At 37.5% G+C, this 20,705-nt stretch overlaps 1 protein-coding gene across 3 annotated transcripts in view; it reads left to right on the top strand.

The window, feature by feature from the left end:
* specc1 (sperm antigen with calponin homology and coiled-coil domains 1) overlaps positions 1-20,705 on the top strand; it is a 117,737-nt gene that overhangs the window by 11,591 nt on the left and 85,441 nt on the right. For 2 of the 3 annotated variants that reach the window (XM_066658577.1, XM_066658578.1), the window contains exons 2-3: positions 8,994-9,219; positions 11,051-11,186. In XM_066658577.1, the coding sequence (XP_066514674.1) occupies positions 9,025-9,219; positions 11,051-11,186 (331 nt within the window). In that variant the 5' untranslated portion in view covers positions 8,994-9,024. The remainder of the gene's footprint in view (positions 1-8,993; positions 9,220-11,050; positions 11,187-20,705) is intronic. The other variant, XM_066658576.1, reaches the window with a different exon arrangement.

A 20,705-nucleotide genomic window follows, 5' to 3' on the forward strand; every position in this document is an offset into this window, starting at 1 on the left:
TAACAGCAGAAACTCAGCTATTTTTTAGGCCCCATACAAACGTATCCAGATATTATGGCCCCAGTAGGGAGCCATAATATCTGTAGGCAATATATAAATATTTTATAACTTACTTCCTCTTAAATGGAGACATCAAAACACCATGAACCATAAGAAAAAGACAGAGGTTAAATCCCAAATTACTCCATACTCCTTATTCATATGTGGGAATCTGAAATCTACTGCTATATTAGTTTTATATCTTATGTAGTCCTCTATATAGGAATGAGGAGCTATTTGAATTTCAGCCAAAGATTGGTATGCTGAGTGACGTTGCTGTTTCCAAAAAGTTTTAAAATTCTTCACTTTGGAGAGAGGTTTTGAAAATATTCAGTTTTTAGTGACCTAAAATGCCTTTTTTGTGTGGATGGGAGGCCAAAACTCAGACCTTTGTTTAAAAAAAATAATAATCTGAAACCTTGTGTATGCGGCTTTAATCTCACTTTATCATTTAATATGAAAAATAGCATTGTTATAGTTGAACAGCTTAAAAGTATCTATGAAGTGAAAGGTTTAAGATTTTTATTCATTCATTTTCTGTAATCACGTTATCATGGTGAGGGTCTAGACCCCAACCGAAATTTTTGCTGGCAATGCAGGGACTCACTATGGACAGGGCAGTAGGTCATCACAGGGCATCACACACTTACACACTCACAACAGTAATAGTCAATCCATGTACAAGCATTTGTAACAACATAGTTTTTGGACTATAGCAAGAAACTCCTCACAAACAGTGACCTGAAAAGGATTAGAACCCATAACCTCAGAACTCTGGAGCTGTGTGATAGTAGCACTTCCTGTTTGGTCACCATGCCTCCCCATGATAATTGTTAATAAGTTCGGGGAAATCTAATGTTGTTACTGAGGACTATTACTTTTTGTCCACTGTTACATAAGTCTACTAGTACCATTCATTTCAGAAAAAATTATAAATGAGCAGGTGGTCAGATAGCTAATGTATTTTTAGTGCTCTATTTACTATATCTTTGAAATGAAACGTCAGACCTTTCGAATCGGTCGACACATGAAACGAAATATAGAGAAGCCCATAATTCACATGAAATGGGATACAGGGAAATCAATAATTTCATGAACTGAAACAACCCACTTCCTCAGTAGTGAAATACTGAGTCTCCTGTGTGTCAGCCAACTCTCGTGTTTCATCACACAACAGGTGGCTGTATCAGAAGAGCTCTGTTCAATGCCTTTAGGCCCTCCGGTCTGCTCTGAATTATTTAAACTGTGCGACCCTGACCTGGATCACAATATTCCAATTAGAATCTTTGAGCAAGACATGACATTAATCTACTTCTGTTACATGATTAACCATGGATATAATTTTTTAATTAGGGATGCCCTGATTTTGAATTTTTTGTGCAGATATGATAACCGATAATTAACACCTTAAAGTAACCAATACAGGTAATAACCGATAATTTTATCTTTTTGTAATTAAAGCAAATTCTCATCGGATTAAACAAAACAAATTCTTGTTGTCATACGACAAGCCTTTTCTTCAGTATTTGTACATTTCTGTACTTTTAGTTTTATCCTTTACGTTTATTTGGTGTAGTTAATTTATACTTTACTGCTGGTACCTAGTATTCTAGAGGGGAGCTAATTAATGCAGCACCGGGTTTGTTTTGGAGAGCAAGGTAGAGAGCGACATAAAGTGACTCTGAGCGAGCAAGGCAGAGAGTGTGTTTGAGCAAGTGTTTGTAATCGTTTAGCATGGTGTTTCAGTAATAAGCTCTAAATGACTCTATTTTCATGTGTTCTGTATAAGAATGGCTACTGCACTGTGGTGTTTGAGAGTATCTTTCTGTTGTTTAACCTGCTGTGTGTGTGCGTTTACACCGCTATCTATGTTTGCGTGTAGAGGGTCACTTATATTTTAAATTAGTTTTCAGCACTAAGAAATTTAATCCTAGAGACTGTTCTCTGCAGAAACTGTGAAAAACGTCCACAAGGCAGACATTTTACAGGCATCAGTGCATACGCGCAAGCACAAAAAGGTGCCAAATTATCGGTTGTAATATCAGCTCAAATTTCAATATCGGACCGATAACAATAACTAAAAAAAGCTACATATCAGCAAATAATATATCGGCTGCCGAAATATCAGGCATCGGTATTTTTAATGTCTATCAAATATCATAAATGAAGCTTGTATTTATAAACTAAGCCTGGTTAGTTTTGTTCCACATATCTTGAGTAGACTCAGACCTAGGCTTGTCTGCAGCAGTTAACAGCCAGGGTTTTGTACTGATTGTATAGACTTTAGAAAAAGGCATGTAACTATCAAGTCTGAAATCTCAACTGTGTGGAGCGTTAAACAGGATGTGGCTCATAAAGCTTGCTTTAAATCTCTCACTCATTAGAAGGCTGGAGCAGCAGGCATTGGGGCGTGGTCAGTCTAACTTCCAACTTTGCTTTCAGGCAAAAGCTGCTTTTCAGTATGGCTCTAAAAACTGCTGCTCTGAAACTGCTTTTCTGAACATTCAGTTGTATAGGATACCATTCTAACATTGCCGTGGGTCACTGTGTGTAGAGTAGTTCAGTTATTGTAATGCATACTGGTGGGGTTTGGAAAGTGGGGCATTTCCTGTTTGCCTAGATATAAATATTCAGATCTTGACATTCTTAATGAGGGCAAAATTAAGGGATGTTGGACAAATTATTATTAAACATAGGTGATTTTTATTATATTTATTTGCACTTAAAGGCCTTTTCGTGTCTGTTGATCTGATGAAGATACAGGCTGGAAAAAGCAATATGTTATGATGGAGAAATTTCCTTTTGGCCAGACCCTATAGTTTGTCTCTCTCTCTTTTTTTCAGTCTGCCAACAGGCGTCTTGCTTCCGTGTCTTGCTCATGGTGAGGGAGTAGGCATGGCATGCAGCAGTAGCTAGTGGCTTCTCTGAGGGGTGTATTATGAAAGAGCCTCCTTTAAGCTAAGCATGTCAAACTGAGGGTGATTTTCAGGGAACAGACATTTGCAGTAAGTGCTTTCTTTCGCTTTTGATTGAAGAGCTTTTGAACATATCAGCTTTAGCTTGAGAACTTCTGTATGTATGTATGTATGTATTTGAGGATGTGGGAGTGTTTGTGTGTGTGTGTGTCTGCTTCCTCGTTGTTTGAGACAACATGCCTCAGGTTCCTTGTCTTTAGTTTCGCATCCTTTAGATATTTCATGAAAAATACTCGCAGTTCTTTTAGCAAATTAGGATTTAGCCAGGAACAATATTTGTTGAATTTTTAGACACACATCCTGAATTTAAAAATAATTTAAATGTCACTCCTAATAACTGGGTAGTTATTTTTTGATTGAAAAGTAGTACTTACTTTTATATAAAAGCATAGGTAAAACTGAAAAACGCATTTACATGAGTGGGGCTACTGCAATTTAATAAGAGACAATATAAAGTGAGATCAAAAACATTAATATTTGATCTGTGCAAGTTCTACCACTTTAAGATGTGCAACACAATCTCATATTTAAGTCTGTTCCTTTTAGAAGATGCATTTTCATCTACAGTATCACCACCATATACTTTGTACAGTGGAGGTCAAGCGTTTATACAGGAAAGCCTATATAAAGGTAAATGGTGAGGTGCAATTTTGGTTTGCTTTAAAGATCGAATCTAGGCCTAAATATGACTTAATGAAGCAGTTGGTTACCATACCCAACAGTCTTCATATTTGCCTGTGTTGTGCTGAGCAGGCCTAGAAACAGCGAGCCGGTTTAGTCATGGCTGGCTTCCTCCCTCTCTTCCTTAAAAAACACTAACAGGAAGTTGACAGCTTGTTATAGGGTATGGCCTCTTCACCCTATTAGGAGACACATACATATTATTGCTCTTGCTCTCATGATGTCTTTTGAACCACAGACCATCGAGGCTCAGAGTTGTGTTATCTCCTTTGCAGTTGTGGTAGGACTTTCTTGTATATTACGCACATGCAATATTTTATTTATGCTAAATACTACAGATTTAATCCTAAATTTCTGGGTTGACAGTATGAATCTATGTTAGTACTGAAGCTTGGTAATTACAGAGAATATCTGAGTGTATCTTGGGTATCAGGTTGCCTTAAAGAATGGTGATATGTTTTTGCTGTCTCATATTTGCCTTACCCTTAAGTGACTGCACCTGCCAGAGTCAGCTCTAAAGTCCTAGACCAGCTGCTTCACCTAGGCTTCATCCAGTTTTGTATGAAAAGACTTTTGCTGCCATAAGCAGGGATTGGAAGAGGATTGTTCTGGAAAGCACTTGCCTTTATGTGACAATATCTATGTGCTGCAGCCTTCAGCACAGTGCATCTGTTCTGTAATTAAGATTAAGAATACATCTGCACCTCAGGCTACAGGAACAGGAGATCCAAAGGTTCATATTCTCCATTTTTTTCAGCCATCTGTTAAACAAATGCTCAGAGTGATGATGCCACAGGATGCCATAGCGACCAGTGTCCTAATATAGCACAGCCACAGCCTTTGGAGGCTGCAATTTCGTGCTTCCCTTGAGGCACATAGAATATGATCGTTTACAACATTACCCACAATGAAATCTGCACTTTACATAGTGGCCAGTTGCTGAATGTATGTTTCAGAAGTTGTGTTGTTTGAGCATTAGAGATTTTCCATGGGATTTCAGTTCCTTGTGATACTGTATTTTAGATGTTTATTTCTAGGCTGTCTTTAAGTTATGTCAGGTTACTGAGTCAGTTTAGGGTGGCAGTACTCATTGTTTACATTGAGTTATAGTGCTAACAGTTGGGAAAATTGACTCACTGTCTTTGTCTGATGCAGTGCAAAGCAAATGTTATTTTAACTCAGGATGAGGTGATAGCAATGTTTAAAAATACTTCTCAATTTTATGAAAGGCCTTTTTTTGGAACATAAATCCCTCTTCCTTGGTTCTGTATGCTTTCACAGAGGTGTAGTCTCTCTAATTCTGTGGCTGCTGCTATAAATTTAATTGGGTCAGTTACAGTCTTTGGTGACTGGCCTGGTTTTTGCAGAAAATGTAGAGGTCATCTTTATATAAGTGTGTGCCCAATCTGCCAGTGGTGTGTCTGGACCAGGGCACAGTACGACAACACTGTAGAAAAGTGTATGTGTTGAAGTGGTCTAAAAAAAGATATCACATGACAGTCGGAAACTGAAAATAGATCTTTGACTGTGTCCCAGTTGTTTACTACAAACATACTGTACAATACATACCATGTACTATTCTTAATAGTGTGAGTCCCTCAGGCTAGTCCACAAAATATTGAAACACTGCTTCTTACTAAAAGGACCTGATGAAATGTTGCTATGACAATACATGTCATTCCAAGCGGCAACTGCAGTGCTGTCTGCCATTTCTTCAAAGGCTGGAATATACATCTCCCTCCACACTGTGTAGTGCCCAGTGTAGGTTATAACAGATTCTAAACTATAATAGTGCATTGTGTGCTGGACAGTAAAACCACTTATATTCAATATAAGCTTGTCAAACATTCAGTGCACTGTCTGGTTGTAGTAGTATTAGTTTTATAATTGATGAAGTCCACTATGAAGAGGGTTGAGCATTATATGGGACAGAGCCACCATTGTCCAGATTTTAGAAGCTCCTCCGTCTCTCTTTTCTACTGGATTGTGGGACAATTGTGTCCATCATTTCCTTACTCAAAAATCGGCTGGTTCTGAATATGCATTTTGGATTTCTTAGTATACTTAACTTTCACACATGTAACACTTGTTAAACTAAGTATTAATTGAGATGCAGCCTTTGTAACTGTCTGTGAGGAGTTTGGTGTTTTCTCGCAGTGTCTGTTTGGGTTTCCTCCGGTTCCCTCCCACTGTCCAAAAACACACACTGATAGTTGGATTGGCTACTCAAGTGTCCATAGTTGTGAGTGTGTGTTGCCCTGTGAAGGACTGGTGCCCCCTCCAGGGTGTGTTCCCACCTTGTGCCCAGTGATTTTTGTGACCCACCAGGACCCTAAACTGAATAAGCAGTTATAGACTATGAATGAATGAATGTTTTAGTTTCTGTAGTTTGCAGGATTAACTATACAAATTGATAGAAGCTTCAACAATATACAGGGTTCAAGATGGTTATTACTACTAGATACTTTAAATGTAAATATAATGGGAATAATTGTGTATGTTACTCGGTAGTGTTACTTTAACCTGCTGGTGGTATGAGAAAACTGGTGAAGATTATTCTCTACAATTTACACAATTTTAATTAGTTAAACATAGGCTTTAATTACTCAGCTTTACCCTTACCCATAGATTCAGAGCAATACTAAGAAGCAAATTCCACATCTTGGACATGTTGATTTACTACAACCGGAGGTAATGGGGAAATTCTGTACTTCTGTTTTACAAAATTGCATTTCAAAAGAACCTTCAAGAATATCTTCAGTTCTGTTTCAGATCTAGTGTTTTTCGTTAGTTCTTACCCATTTTATCTTCTATTTAAATTGTTATGTCCTTACTGTTTATGCCTCACTCAGCACCAGTGGTCCTCTCAATCATATGACTGGTCCCTCTGTGTGTCCTCTGTAATCAGTTAACAGCCTGAAGCCTGTCTTTGTGAATGGAGCACTGTAACTCCTCACCAATCATGCTACCACCAATTTGAACTGTGGCATAGGTGAAGCAGGGGCATTTTGTGTATGTTTTTACTGGTTCTCAGGAATACAAGGAGAAAAGTAGGGCCTGAATATAAAAGAGCATCACAAAATCTAAGGAAATATTAACAAAATTTTTAAAACTAGATGGAACATTCTGACTGGCATAGCTTGCACTAGCAGTGTGTGACTTAATGCAGAGTTTGATCCTACAACCCCAGGACCCTGGAGCTGTGGGACAGCAGCAGTGTTGTGCCACCAAGCTGCCCTCACAATATACTGGAATTATAATGGATATAGACTGAAAGATTCAGGCCTTTACTCTAACCTCAGCAAAAAATGTGTGGAAGAGTAGTTTGTCATATTATTTCTCTGTATAATTTCTCCTAATTACAAAGCCTTTAAGAGCAAACTCTAACTATGCTTAGTGCAAAGCAATGAATCAGACCTCCATACTATTCCCGGGTTGCCATAGAAACATCTCCATGCAGAAGAACACCACAACATATGCTGCAGTAATTACCTGTTCATGCCCAGGTAAATCAAGTGTACTGTGGTCACTATCAATTATAATAGTGACCAATCTAGCTGTTATTTTGACAGTTGACAGTTGAGTCATTTTAGGGACACAAAAACTTATCTTATTCAAATCATAGATTTTATTAAATCATATGATTAAATTTGAGCTATTCCAGTATTTCTAACTGTTTACATATTAGTTTTACATTTTGCTGTGAAAGTGAATTATCTCCTTAAATATTTTGTAAAGCTCTGTATGTCTGCATCCCTAGTAATGAATTATTCATTCATTCATTCATGTAACTGTTTATCCAGTTCAGGGTTGCGGTGGGTCCAGAGTCTACCTGGAATCATTGGGCACAAGGCAGGAATATACCCTGGAGGGGGCGCCAGTCCTTCACAGGGCAACACACACTCACGGACACTTTTGAGTCGCCAATCCACCTAGCAACGTGTGTTTTTGGACTGTGGGAGGAAACCAGAGCACCCGGAGGAAACCCACGCGGACACGGGGAGAACACACCAACTCCTCACAGACAGTCACCTGGAGCGGGAATCGAACCCATAACCTCCAGGCCGCTGGAGCTGTTTGACTGCGACACTACCTGCTGCGCCACTATAAGCTTAACTAAACAATAATATATATTTTACATCTAAAACACAATTGAAATTGATTGATTTATTATTTTTTAATTTAGCTCTGCTCTGTTCTGTTTCTTAGTAAAGTCAGTAGGTAAAACTTAAATATGCACAGTCATGTTGCCAAAACCATAAAGAATGAATTGAGCATTATTAAATTTGTTGCTGATTAATCATATCAACTCAGAACTGTGAGAGTTGAATAAACGGAGGAAAAGGAAAAACAGCAATGGTAGGCAAAGGATGGGGAAATATATTACACGGCATTCTGATCTAATACAATTCCAGTTAAGGGTTAAGCGGCAGTTCAGCCTACTACTGCTTTTCCTAAACTCTCAGTTTCACGTCTCTAGAGACACCAGCTGTTGGTTGAGTCTGTACCTTTACACCCCACCATCGGTCAAATCAATGAGAGTAGTTCAGCAGGGCTGACCAGAGGCTATTGAAAAATAGAGCAGAGTGCTCTCTCTCTCTCTCTCTCCCCCTCTCTCTGTCCCTTCCTGTCTCTCCCCCAACTCTCTCCATCTCTATCCATCCCTCTCTCTCCTTGTCTCCATCTCCCACTCTCTCATTATTCCTCACTCACTCACTCTCTTTCCCCATCTCTATGATGAAGAGCACTTATGGCTCTCCAGAGAATAGCCACTCTTCACGCTCACATTTTCTCCACTGAGTGCACTAATATGTTCAGCACTGAGATACAGTCATTCACATTTTCCAGATCACTGTAGAGTCATAGCTTTGACTACACAGTACTCATATCCTTTTTTGAATTCTGTGGTGTTAAATTATAAACTTTAATTAAAATCTATCTATAAATCTATGAATAGGATTTTAGATATTAACTAAATTTGTTTTATTTTTTGGGGTTAGTGTTATATAGTATTAAATAGTTTAAATAGTAATAGAGATTTGATAAAATTTTTGTGTTAATTTTGATTTCATATTTCTGCAAACCTTTTTTGCCATGTTTTTTTTTTATTTATATCAATGCTAAGGTGCCTATAATAAATTGTTCCCTCTCTTAGCATCTTCTACTTCCTTACTTTAACACTACATTACTTTGTACTTGTTTCTCTTTTCCACATAAAATGTCTAAACACATCTGTGTTAAGCTGTAAATATAAATGAAACCTCCTGAACACAGCCTCCTTCTTCTCTGTGTCCACAGCCAAAGTGAAGAGGCTGCAGTGAAGAGAACCATGCTGAAAGGGGGCTCCGCCAAGGCGGCGCTGCCCAAGCCTGCAGCCCCTGAGCGGACACGGGTGGTCTCCTCCGTTTCTCACACCTCCGCATCCAGCAGCACTTCCACAGGCATGAAAATGTCCCGCTCATCAAGCACCATCGCCTCAGACCTGCGCCTTAGCCGAGTAAGAGCTCCCAGAGACCTAGCAGGAGTAGGTGTACAAATATATATCTTATTTTATTTTTGACTCAACATTATTATCTCAGGGCTGGGCTTTCTCTAACAATGTTTCTGAAGTGAAACACTCAATACTGTCTCCAACAGTCAAAATGATCTTAACACTAAAATTTGTTTTAGAAAACCGGTCCCTGTTTAGTTAATTTTATATAGTTTAAAATTTTAAATATGCCAGGTTTGTAGAATACTGGTCATATGATATGTTTAGTTGTTGTCCAAAATGCAAAAATAGAACACATTCTCAACTGAGAACGTGTAAAATATTCTCTGTAGTGCAGGCTATAAATTACAACAGACATTGTCATTTAACCAGGGGCAACAAAACTTTTCCATTGAAATGAGGAACTAATTAATCGGAAGTAGAAAACTGAATGCTGGATTTTGATTTCTCACACTATACTCACATACCACTTCCATACGAATTCCATAATCAATGCAGCTGATCTTCTTCAAGCCGATGTGTATCAAGCATTTTTGTTTTCCTATTCAAGCAGCATGTACAATGATAAGTGTCTGTGTCAGGTTCATTTAAGCCTAGTCAAATCCTGTTAGACTTATAATCATAAGGGTGAAAACAAGTGAGACAGGAAGAAAAACACGGAAAATGAATGAGCAAAATGCAGAAATAAGGAAAGCTGAAATAAGAGTGAAATAATAGAAAGGGGAGTAGAGAGGACATGAATAATATTAAGAATAATATTTTGAAACCTAACTGTGAAGGTGGTAGGAAATGAAAGAAAGAAAAAGAAAGGAACGTTGCCAATGCCACAGTCATTTCAATTGTTCAGTGAACTAAACTATGGAAAGACATGGAGAATATGTGAGCTCTTATAGCAGTGGTCTAGGTAAATGAAGTGAGAGCTGACGTTGGCAGAAAAGAGAGGGATGGAGCCATGTATAGAGGTGTGTGAATCCAAGGTCAACAAACACTGTGCACGACATCTTTTGCAATTTCCAAGATTATAAATGTCCAATCCACTCTGGACACCGGCCATGCGTTCTCTGGTCTTGAGGGAGATTTTCAAAGGCTCGCTGAGTAACAGCCATAAAGGAGATGGCCTGAGTTTATACAGGAGATTGGGAACTGTAAAGAGCACCACATTTTCTTGTAAACTCAAAGCTGCTGCAGGACTGTACAGTTTAGACACACTAAAAATGCATTCAGTTATTGTAACATACTTGAGTACTGTGCAGACATTTACTCATAAATCTGTGTTTATTTTTCCAAGATATTAAACCTGTCTTTCATTTTTCCAAGAAATCTGCATTTTCAGCATTTGTCACAGCTCCCAAGTTCAGTCTTAGTTTTTGTTTGCAGTTCTTCCTTGTCACAATCCATTTAATCTCAAGTGCATTGAATGATGCTGCACTCAAGTCTGTGGTGTAATGCTTTATTGGTTATAGGTTATTTTATTGCTTAAATAAGCCATAATATAGTATAATTTAAAAACAGGACCAAAATACTCTTGTGAATTGTCAGCATATTGTGGTTAAAGATGGACCTGCTCAGTTTCAAAAACATAATAATGGTAGTTCATCAGAACACTGTACAGACATTGGATATTTCTCAGATTGGATATTTGTGCTGATACAGCAGAGGGAAGAGATGCCTGTGGTTTGTTGAGAGCCCGTTTTTCTAAAAGCTTCACTGCAGGAATGTGGTTGTGATGCTGTAGTCATTAAAGTAAATGAAATGCACTGCACTGCTGTCTTTTGTGATATTAGATTGCAGAGCTCGTACAATGCACTTATTATGTGGAGTCAAGATATGTTTTGTTTGTGTTTGTGTGTGTGTGTGTGCACAGCTGAAGAGAGCGAGCAGTGACGATGCCTTGGCAAAACCTGTTCTGGGACCAACTGCTGCTGCGTCCCGCATGAAGAAGACTGTCACTACTGGAGCCATTTCAGAGCTGGCAGACAACAGGCCACGTAGCCTTTCAGGTAGAAGGAACAGCTTTCAGCAGCATAAAAGAGAACACACAAACACTCATGCTCACTGTAACAAAGTAAATGTAATTCGTAAAATTTTTGTGTATCTGTACTTTACTGAATTATTTCTATTTTGGGCAACTATTTACTTTAACTTCACTATATTTCAAAGTCAAATATCATACTTTTTACTTCAATATATTATAAAAATCTGCCATTCTTTTTTATTTATGTGTGAATAAAACCTTAACCTGTGTGGACAAATCTCCCTGCTCCACGCAGCTCTCCACATGACACACAACTCCTTTGCTAGGAGACGGTGAACAAGTCAAAATGTTTCTTTGCCTAAAACCAATAATACTAAAAGCAGGCTTTGTCTTTATCAACTGTTGTGGTAATTGGAGACTGTAAGTAATCAACCGCTATGAATTAAAATAAATTATACCATTTATTTTTTGGCTCTATTTGAGTCATCAGTAACTACTATTCATTCATATACGCAGTTTACAGATCTATAGATGTCACAAATCACTCACCGAATGTGAGAATCAGGTGGAGATTTATTAAACACAAAACGTCAAACGTTTGACGAGGTCAAAACCAGAAGAAATATTCCAAAACCCAAAAATCAGCACAGAGAGATAAACAAGTCCAAGAAACGAGTATCCGACAAAAAGTAAAAACAAAACAAAACCATAGCCTGTTTAAGAAACACTGTGCTCTGCAACTATGTAGACAAAACAGAGAGCTTAAGGGAACACTATGCAATATTTTTACCTTAAAATTACAGCTTCAGAATCATTGTGATGATTCACTGGCCTGTAATAGGTAAAATAGAGCCTCTGTCATTGCTATTCTTGGCTCAGCACTACAGAAACTGCACTATATAACTTCTGGAGGAGGTAGGAAACCACCCCTTCCCTTCCCTTCCCTTCACTTCCCTACCAACTTCAGTACAGTGCTGTAGAAGTTAATTGCACTACAAATACAATAGCAATACAAAGACATTAGTCTTAGATAATATGTCATGGTAATTTTACTGTCGATACTTAAGTGCATTTGAAGGTGTACTCAAGTGGAGAGTAAAAGGAGTGAAATTTTACCTTGAGTGTATTTACCTTGAGTTTACTTAAGTACATGGTTACATCACTGATGTAAACACTCAGAAATGTACAAATCATTCTAAAGTTTTATTTTTTCATGAATGCCAAAGTAAATTTCTTGCAGGCATTCATGCAAACAGGGAAACACTCAAGGCCTTCTAGGTCTTCTTCTAGGTCTTTTTTTAGTTTATGTTATTTAAGTACAACATCATTTTATCTCTTTAGGAATAGTAGCAGTATTCTTATTTTGCTTAAGGTTTGTTTGGAAACCAAAGAGTTATTGAAATGCCCCAAGAAAGCTTTCTCACTGGTTGGAATTCAGGAGCCAAACCGAAAGGCCTAACATGTCAGGTTAACGTAATCTTACACAATATAGTGACACTAATATTGGCACTCTGGGCCTTCTAGAAGTTCTTGATTCATTACATGTGTTCTGTAAATTTTCATCAAAAGACAAATGCAGGATTCTCACAAATACATAGAAACCCTTACAGCCCAGCTTCATTTCCTTCCTTTCCTGTGTGGTTATAACATGCTCTGTTTGACCTTGGGTTTTGCTTAGGTGTGAAAATGTCACATTCTCAGTTTGTCTGTGAACAGACATCTAAATGAATCATCTTTAACCTCTGTACCTACTTTTGTTGAAACAGAGGATTAAATAAATTATAGGAACATGCAATACTCATGCAGACTTTGGGAGTATTTCCCCCCTCATTGAAACCGCATTCACACATTTTTGTGGCAGATATTGTAGTTGGCAAAGTGTTTGTTGAGTCTCATTAATAAAATAATTTTATTGTTTTATTGTGTGGTGGATTGACAATGTATTTTACAGAACCTTTCCTATGACCTCTGAAATCAAGTAAATATGAAGGGTCTGTTTATCACCACTAGAGGGAGAAATTTCCTCAAAGACCACCCTCTTCTGTGCTGGATCTATTGGAAGATTACTATAATGTGCATAAATTTGTGATATGCTTAAATATAGGCAACCCTGGTAATACACTTGTGTACCGTTGTACCATTGTATGTATTCTGTACACGTATCAAAACTGGAAAAAAATGCATAATTGTACACATTTTATGTTCATAATTTGATTGCTTTTCAGTATGGTAGAGAGATCCTGCATTCATTTATTGTAATTCTCAGAACAAAACCATTTTTCATGTTTGTTATTTCCTGTGTTATGTTCTGAAGAGGTGAATCAATTAAAAGGTCCAACATGACTTTTAACACACTTTGATAAACACAGAAATGTAAAAATGTTTAGTGAAATATAATATTGTGTGAGCAAATTCACACAAATCACAAAACAAGGGTGTCCAAATCTTTGCATACAATGTTGTTTTTATATCTCTGTCAAGTGAGAATGAGTGAGATTATTTGTTTGTCTTGAATGGTGTTCATTTTTTCATTACAGTTTGGAAACATAACTTTGTTTCCAGTATTAGATCATAGAAAGGAAATGTACTGGAAGGCTTTTGATCCTGGTTTACTTTGATTAGCATTGTTTTCAGTGGAGATCCTCCATCTTTATAGGGAGGGTAGTTTTTATATCAGAGAAATAGAGTTCTGTATCTGTTTCTTGTGTGTGTGTGTGTGTGTGTGTTATGACAGTCAGGGTTCAGAGTCAGGCCACTGCAGGGCGATGAACAAGAGGACTCTTGAAGTCTTGTTTTTGTCTGAGTAGCACAGAGCTGCAGCAACACTCACATTAGTGACTATTCCCATCACTGTGACACAGATGTAGTATATTCATCACAGCAGAAGCCTTTGTCTCACTTCTAGACTGTTGAAAGGAACTGCGTTTGGAATGGAAAATATCACAGTACATTTTGTTGGGTATCAAGAAGCACCACTGATTCTACCAGCTCTTATTTCAGTGTCATTTACACGTATACAATTATAAATGCAAGATCACGAATAATTGGTGACACACATTTGCTTTCATATAAATCAAGGACAGATGATAAGTCAGATGTTTGAAGAGTCCAATCTTTCATTCTAGTTAATTAATTAATTCATTCATTCATTCATTATCTGTAAGCGCTTATCCAGTTCAGGGTCGCGGTGGGTCCAGAGTCTACCTGGAATCATTGGGCACAAGGCGGGGAATACACCCTGGAGGGGGCGCCAGTCCTTCACAGGGCAACACAAACACACACACACATTCACACCTATGGGCACTTTTGAGTCGCCAATCCACCTACCAACGTGTGTTTTTGAACTGTGGGAGGAAACCGGAGCACCTGGAGGAAACCCACGCAGACACGGGGAGAACACACCAACTCCTCACAGCATTCTAGTTAATCTAATAGTTAATTTCTAATGTATCAGAAGTTATCGTAATCAAAACATGAAGCCATGCAATTGTATTGGTAATGTTTTTGTCTTTATTGTGCAGCCCTGATGTGTGTGACATGGTAAGCCTATATTTAAGTTTGGGAGTGTGTGTGGCTTTAGTTCTGATGACTTTATTGCTCATCCTGTCAGCATTCGTGTTCTGTTGTTTTTTCAGGAGGTCTGTATGTGTGTTTTAGGCTTATTATTCAGTTAATAACACCATGATTAACTGTACAGTAACTGCTAGGAATTTCCCAGTTATTAACTTCTACAAACTCTTTTATCTGTCAGCCAGGCCCTAGGAAGAATAATTAGACATGCAGGAATGGTTTATTCTTAGAAAAATAGAAAGTCTGGACCCTCTAATAGCTCGATAGGCTTTATCTCTTTAAGGCTAATGCACAAATGTGACCTTCTGTCAGTAAATTTGCTCGTCATTGCTGCTGTTGCATTTTTTTGGATACGTGAATGAGGTTATCTAACAAAGCTGAAATTTTGTAGAAACTTTGATCAGCACTTCCACATTGTGCTGTAGATGAGCTTGCGTCTGATAATTAAAGAAGCCTCATGAATCTTAGATACGGTAACATAAAGCAGTGTAGTACATGGGAAGTTTCTGTTTTTTAAAAGCTGATATTCTTAACATGTCTTAAATGGATGTGCACGTTATACCGAGAAAATTCTCAGCACGGATCACCAGCAGGATGCTCATGAAAAATGCCATATGAATAATGTTCTTGTTTATAGATGAAAAGGCTGCTTGATCGTAGTCCACTGAGGAAAAATAGTGAGCAGAGTAAGATAGGAGTTGGCTTCATGCAGTGTTGAGCTCAAATGGCCCTAGACATTCCAGTCATACATTAATTGTTTATCTGTTTTTCAGCCTGTGTGTCAACAAATGTCAGAAAACTGTATATAGGACCATGACATTTTGTGAATCAGTGTGTGTGTGCGTGCATACGCTGTACATGTGTGTGTAATCGTCTGCCAGTCATGTAGGTTAAGGGAAAATGTTAACTGTAATGTCTCACTTTGTGAAGGAATGTAAGACACCGGGTGTCTGTGGGTTTGGCACAGTGGCAAAATACCAGAGTTTGGGTGGAGTGAACATCACTGAACATCACAATTCAACAAGCAGCAGCATAGTATTGTGTTTCACTATTACTGTGCACTCCTGCTGCTTTATTCTCAGCTTAGGTTATGTTTGGCATGTTTTATAAGCCGATCTGGTTTTTCAGCACTGGGTGGTGTACAAACAATTCAGAGAATTCTGTGCTCATTACTCCTGATAATTACACACATTCATTAAAGGTTATTTTAATGGCTCTCTGAATATCAGAAATTACTTTTAGGGTCTGATGTATTCTTGTGCAAGCATATAACAGAAAGTGGCAAACAGTATATTCAAATTATTTATTTTTTGGTGATCTATTTCTATAGTATTGTCTATTATTTTCTATGTCTATATTATTATTATTATTATTATTATTAATTAATTCATACTCATTATAGTGGGTAGTGTATAAATTAGGTACAGAAGCCCTCTTGGTGTCAGTGTGTCTGTTTCATAGACTGGAGAAGGCTTATTGGACAAAATGGCTCACTGCTCAGTTTTTACTTGAAACGGCCATCTTCGGCTTGCTCGAATGGGGCTTTCTGATCCACATTATCTGTTCTGATACCAATTCCTTAAAGCTGCTTTGGGGCAACATCAGTAGTAAATAGATAGCTATGTCATTTTTTTCAGTCTTTTTAAAGTCCACGTTTGATTCAAGAGATTTCTGCACAAATTGTGAAATAAACAATGCCTGATTATTTATTTGGGGCTTGTTCTGCATAGATTAAGCTGATTGATTTTGAGCCAGAAAAAGCGATGGCAGGACTCAACTTTGAAACAAAGCCAGACATTTTTTGTTTTGTAAGCGCTCTCTCCTCCAGTTAAGCAGGTCATTTTTTTCTCCCAAAAGTGATTTTCAGGATTAAGATCTGTGTAAGCAGATGAAACCTCCAGTAAACCATGTGCGGCTTTCTTATACCGGAATTCATAACATAAATATTCAGTCTCTCTTGGCTACATGAAGGTTAACATAATGCAATTTACCCTGTGATTATGAGGATGTTAAGCCATTTGCTAGTTACTGCACTGAAGCCAGAGTTTTTGGTCTTTTCTCTGAGACAGATAGTGTGTCAATTAAAGAGATTTAATAGTCCCATGGTGACAGGTTAGTTCACATTTTGATGTTTCTGGCTTTTTAAACATATATTTCTAATGTCTATAAAGGCTGCCTGCTTTTAAAGTCTCATTACATTTTATAAATTAAAGGCCTTAAATACTATTGACCTCTTTCAAATTTAAATTTACATGAATCTTTATTTATAGAATAACGATTAGTGCTGTTTGTCCATTTAATCATTGTTTTGCTTGGAGCACTGTCCTTTGACGTTTCCAAAGATGCTGAAGCTGTATTTGAAAAATAGGGCTAAAATCACTGCACAACCTTGTATAAACTTTGATCAATTTGAGAACACTGTTTAAAGTCACATCTTCTTCCTTCCTCCCAACACAAAAGAGCATTATTTCTAGACTATATCAATTATTCATTTGAAAAGCACACAAAGCCATCATTAAAAAGAACATATGCTGCATATTTGGATGCTGTCAGTGTCTGAGCCTTCACAGGCACTGATTTGACAGTTCAGATGATGAGTGGACAGGTGGTATGATCCCATTAAACACATGATCTGAGTACTTCAGCCAGCCAAGCATAAAGAACACACAGACAGTTCCTGCTGCAGTACATTACACTGGGTACAGACCAGGGACGATTGAGATAAACCAGCAGCTTTTATATACCTCAACTCCATCTCTAATGTCAGACACAAGCTGCAGAGGATTTAAGTTTGCAGATTTAAGTAAAATTGTTCTCGTGGGTTTAGTATTTCAATGTGGCATTTACTGGAGAAATGTCATGGCTTTGAAGTCCTGAAGGTGCTGTGGAGATAGGAAAGCTGCTAAGCTGCTTTACCTGTATCTCTTGGTTTCCCAATAAGAGTTTGGTTTAATTGCTTCATGAGATTCAATGTCTTCATATACTCAGTGATGGTATATCTGAGCAAATCCACATAGAGGAGTAAATCTGTTGTTCAAGATGCATTCTTTGTTTGATAATCCTTTCTTTAGCAAAACAGGTTTGTTCAGTAATGTACTGAATATGCTGTATTTCATCTGCAAGTGTGGTATCTCTGGTATGACCATACTATATTTTTGTCCTATATTGAATTGAATTTGAATGACAGCCCAATACATTACACATGTCACTGAAGCACTCACTAAGGCTTCCATGTGCAAGCTTCTGGTCTTATTTCTAATAAATAAATCCTTCTCAGCCCCCTCCAGGGTGTATTCCTGCCTTGTGCCCAATGATTCCAGGTAGGCTCTGGACCCACTGCGACCCTGAACTGGATAAGCACTTACAGATAATGAATGAATGAATGAAATCCTTCTCATAATTCTCGTAATGTCATAATGTATTTGCATATATATTTTAAAAGATAGATTTTGTAGATGTTTCCAAGCACTTGCATGACATTGATATTGTGTGAGTTTACCTCCTAAATACCTTCTAAATACCTCTTAAATAGGACACATCTCTGTATATTTTAGTGCAACGGCAATGTAAATGTTCTGGATCTGGAATTTCCTTCTTTTTTTTTTTTTTATTAAACTCAACACATGCACTGAAAATGCCATATTTCAGTTTGTTCATTTTAGAATATGTGCTTACTTATTTTCACTTCTCGTTAGACCAGAGGGTACAGACTTCAGGAGGTTTCAAAGCATTTTTACTTTACCATATCCTGCTCATGCACCCAAGATAGACCTGGAACATGCTTCATAGACTTGAGAATAAAATTTTAAAATAACCTCAAATGCCCACTTCTGTGTTACGAAACTCACTGGGTGAATGTGGACGTAGAAACAGGAATGCAGCTCAGACTGCTGTTGCGTAAATTCTTTAAAGAACAAGCATAAGAACATAACTGCAAGCCATTATGTTTAATGCTAATTACATAATAATGAAGCATTTGTTCTTTTCTCCCACAAAGAATGGCTGATGGAAAGCTCACATGCTCAGACTTGAAACCCAGTCTCAGTGCACACAGACTTACCCACAGTCTGACCTCAGTCATGTCTGAGGAACCATAGCATCTTCCTCGGATGTCCTACATAAACGATGCACCATCAAAATATACACACAATGCATAGTAGTATATGTTCATAAGAACACTGTAGACCAAAATTACATTTTGTTATACTTTTATATTATTTGCAGTGGCCTTATTAATTGATATTACAGTGCATTTTGAAATCTTACTTTATAAAGTCATATAGTTCTCTTTTATCTAATATTACAAGTCTAAATATGTATGGAAGCCATATATATAACCCATCCTGAATGCAACATTGCTGATTTGTTGTCTTTTTATCTCCAGTAATGATATACCTGAGAGTATATCATTAAAGTAAAGAAAGAGAAGTATTGCTACATAATTGAGGCATAACTCACATTAAGTTACTATAATGCTTATGACTGTGCTCTGTCAGCCAAGGGGTTAAACCCTGAGCTGTCTGAACCAGTTAGTCTCAGTCTTCATCAATATTTAAGCCAGGCTTTTCAATGCTGGTAATGCTAAGCGAAGCATGAGGAACAGAGGTGTGTTCAGTGCCTGGGTTCCTTCTCTATAAATATCACTTCATCTGTTGACGAACCAAGGCTTTGTAGCTTCTCATTTAATGTTGCACCTGGTTATACAAGCTATTGGGACTTTGTTGCATCTCTTATCCTTCCTTAATTGTATCTTCCATGAATAAATTTCTTAGGCCTTTGGAATTCATTCCTAATAGAAGTATGTTTTTTGTTTTTTTGTTTGTTTGTTTGTTTGTTTTTTAACATGTGCATGTTATCTGTAGATAAAGAAAAGTGTGTGTAAAGATGCGCAATTGCTGACCATGCTCTTGAGTCCAAGGGACCCTAACTGGCCTTGTTCTTTTCCTATTTTCCCCCCATCATCAGCTAGTGCAGCCAGTGTCCTCTCCAAAACTGGTGAGCTGTTCATTGATGCTGTGATAGAGTTTGAAAAGGTGTAGTTGTGCTTCACAAGACCGTAAGGAAACAGCCTTCACCCTCCCAATTTAGTAGCGCTGGCCTGCTTTTAAATGTTAATACTGCTTTTTGGCTACATTGTAGCAATATTGAGTTGGAATTATATAAGGTTCATGTAAGCCAATTCAGGCATATAGAGAGGAATATGATTTAATATCTGGCTTGCGAGATTCACCAACGTGTGCAGTACAGAGTACATGGAAGACATTTTATAAAAGAATGTTTAAAACAAGCCTGCTACCTCAGCCAACGTTTGAGAAATCTATTTATCTATTATATCAGATGTGGGCCAGTGGCATTTCATTTAATTTCTGTGAAATTTGAATGACAGATACACCTAAAGAGAGGGTTCCTGGTGGCAAAACAAGCAAACCTGCTGAAATTTTCTTCGAGTTAGGTAAGATAATTTTTTTTTTACACTGGCTCTCCCAATGTAGTTCATTTTATCAGCACTGTGCAGAAATCACCATGGAGATGGAGGGAGGGTGGTTGTTTCTTACCCTCCACCAAAAGTTAAATAATGCAGATTCTGCCGTTCTGAGCCCAGAGTATCAATGACAGAGGCTCTGTTCTCACTATTACAGATCAGAAGCATCGCAATAATTTTAATTAATTTAAAATTATTATTATTATTATTATTATTTAAAAATTTAATTATGAAATACCTCATAGTTTTCCTTTAAATTGAAAGCAAAAAGATAAATACTAGCTGTGTATACTCTATATTGTACTGTTTACATTTTATTTTATGTACTAGATTGAACAGTTTTGACTGTTTTAGTCATTTAATCGTATGGCAGTAACATATGTGTAAGATGAGTTAAAACTAACAACCAAAGGATTATTCTTTCCCCTAGTGACACCATTTTTAAACCAAGTGACCACACATGTGGCCCAATCCCCAGTTTTTGGTTTGGTT

Source organism: Hoplias malabaricus, chromosome 2, assembly GCF_029633855.1.
Source record: "Hoplias malabaricus isolate fHopMal1 chromosome 2, fHopMal1.hap1, whole genome shotgun sequence".
Classification (NCBI taxonomy): Eukaryota; Metazoa; Chordata; class Actinopteri; order Characiformes; family Erythrinidae; genus Hoplias; species Hoplias malabaricus.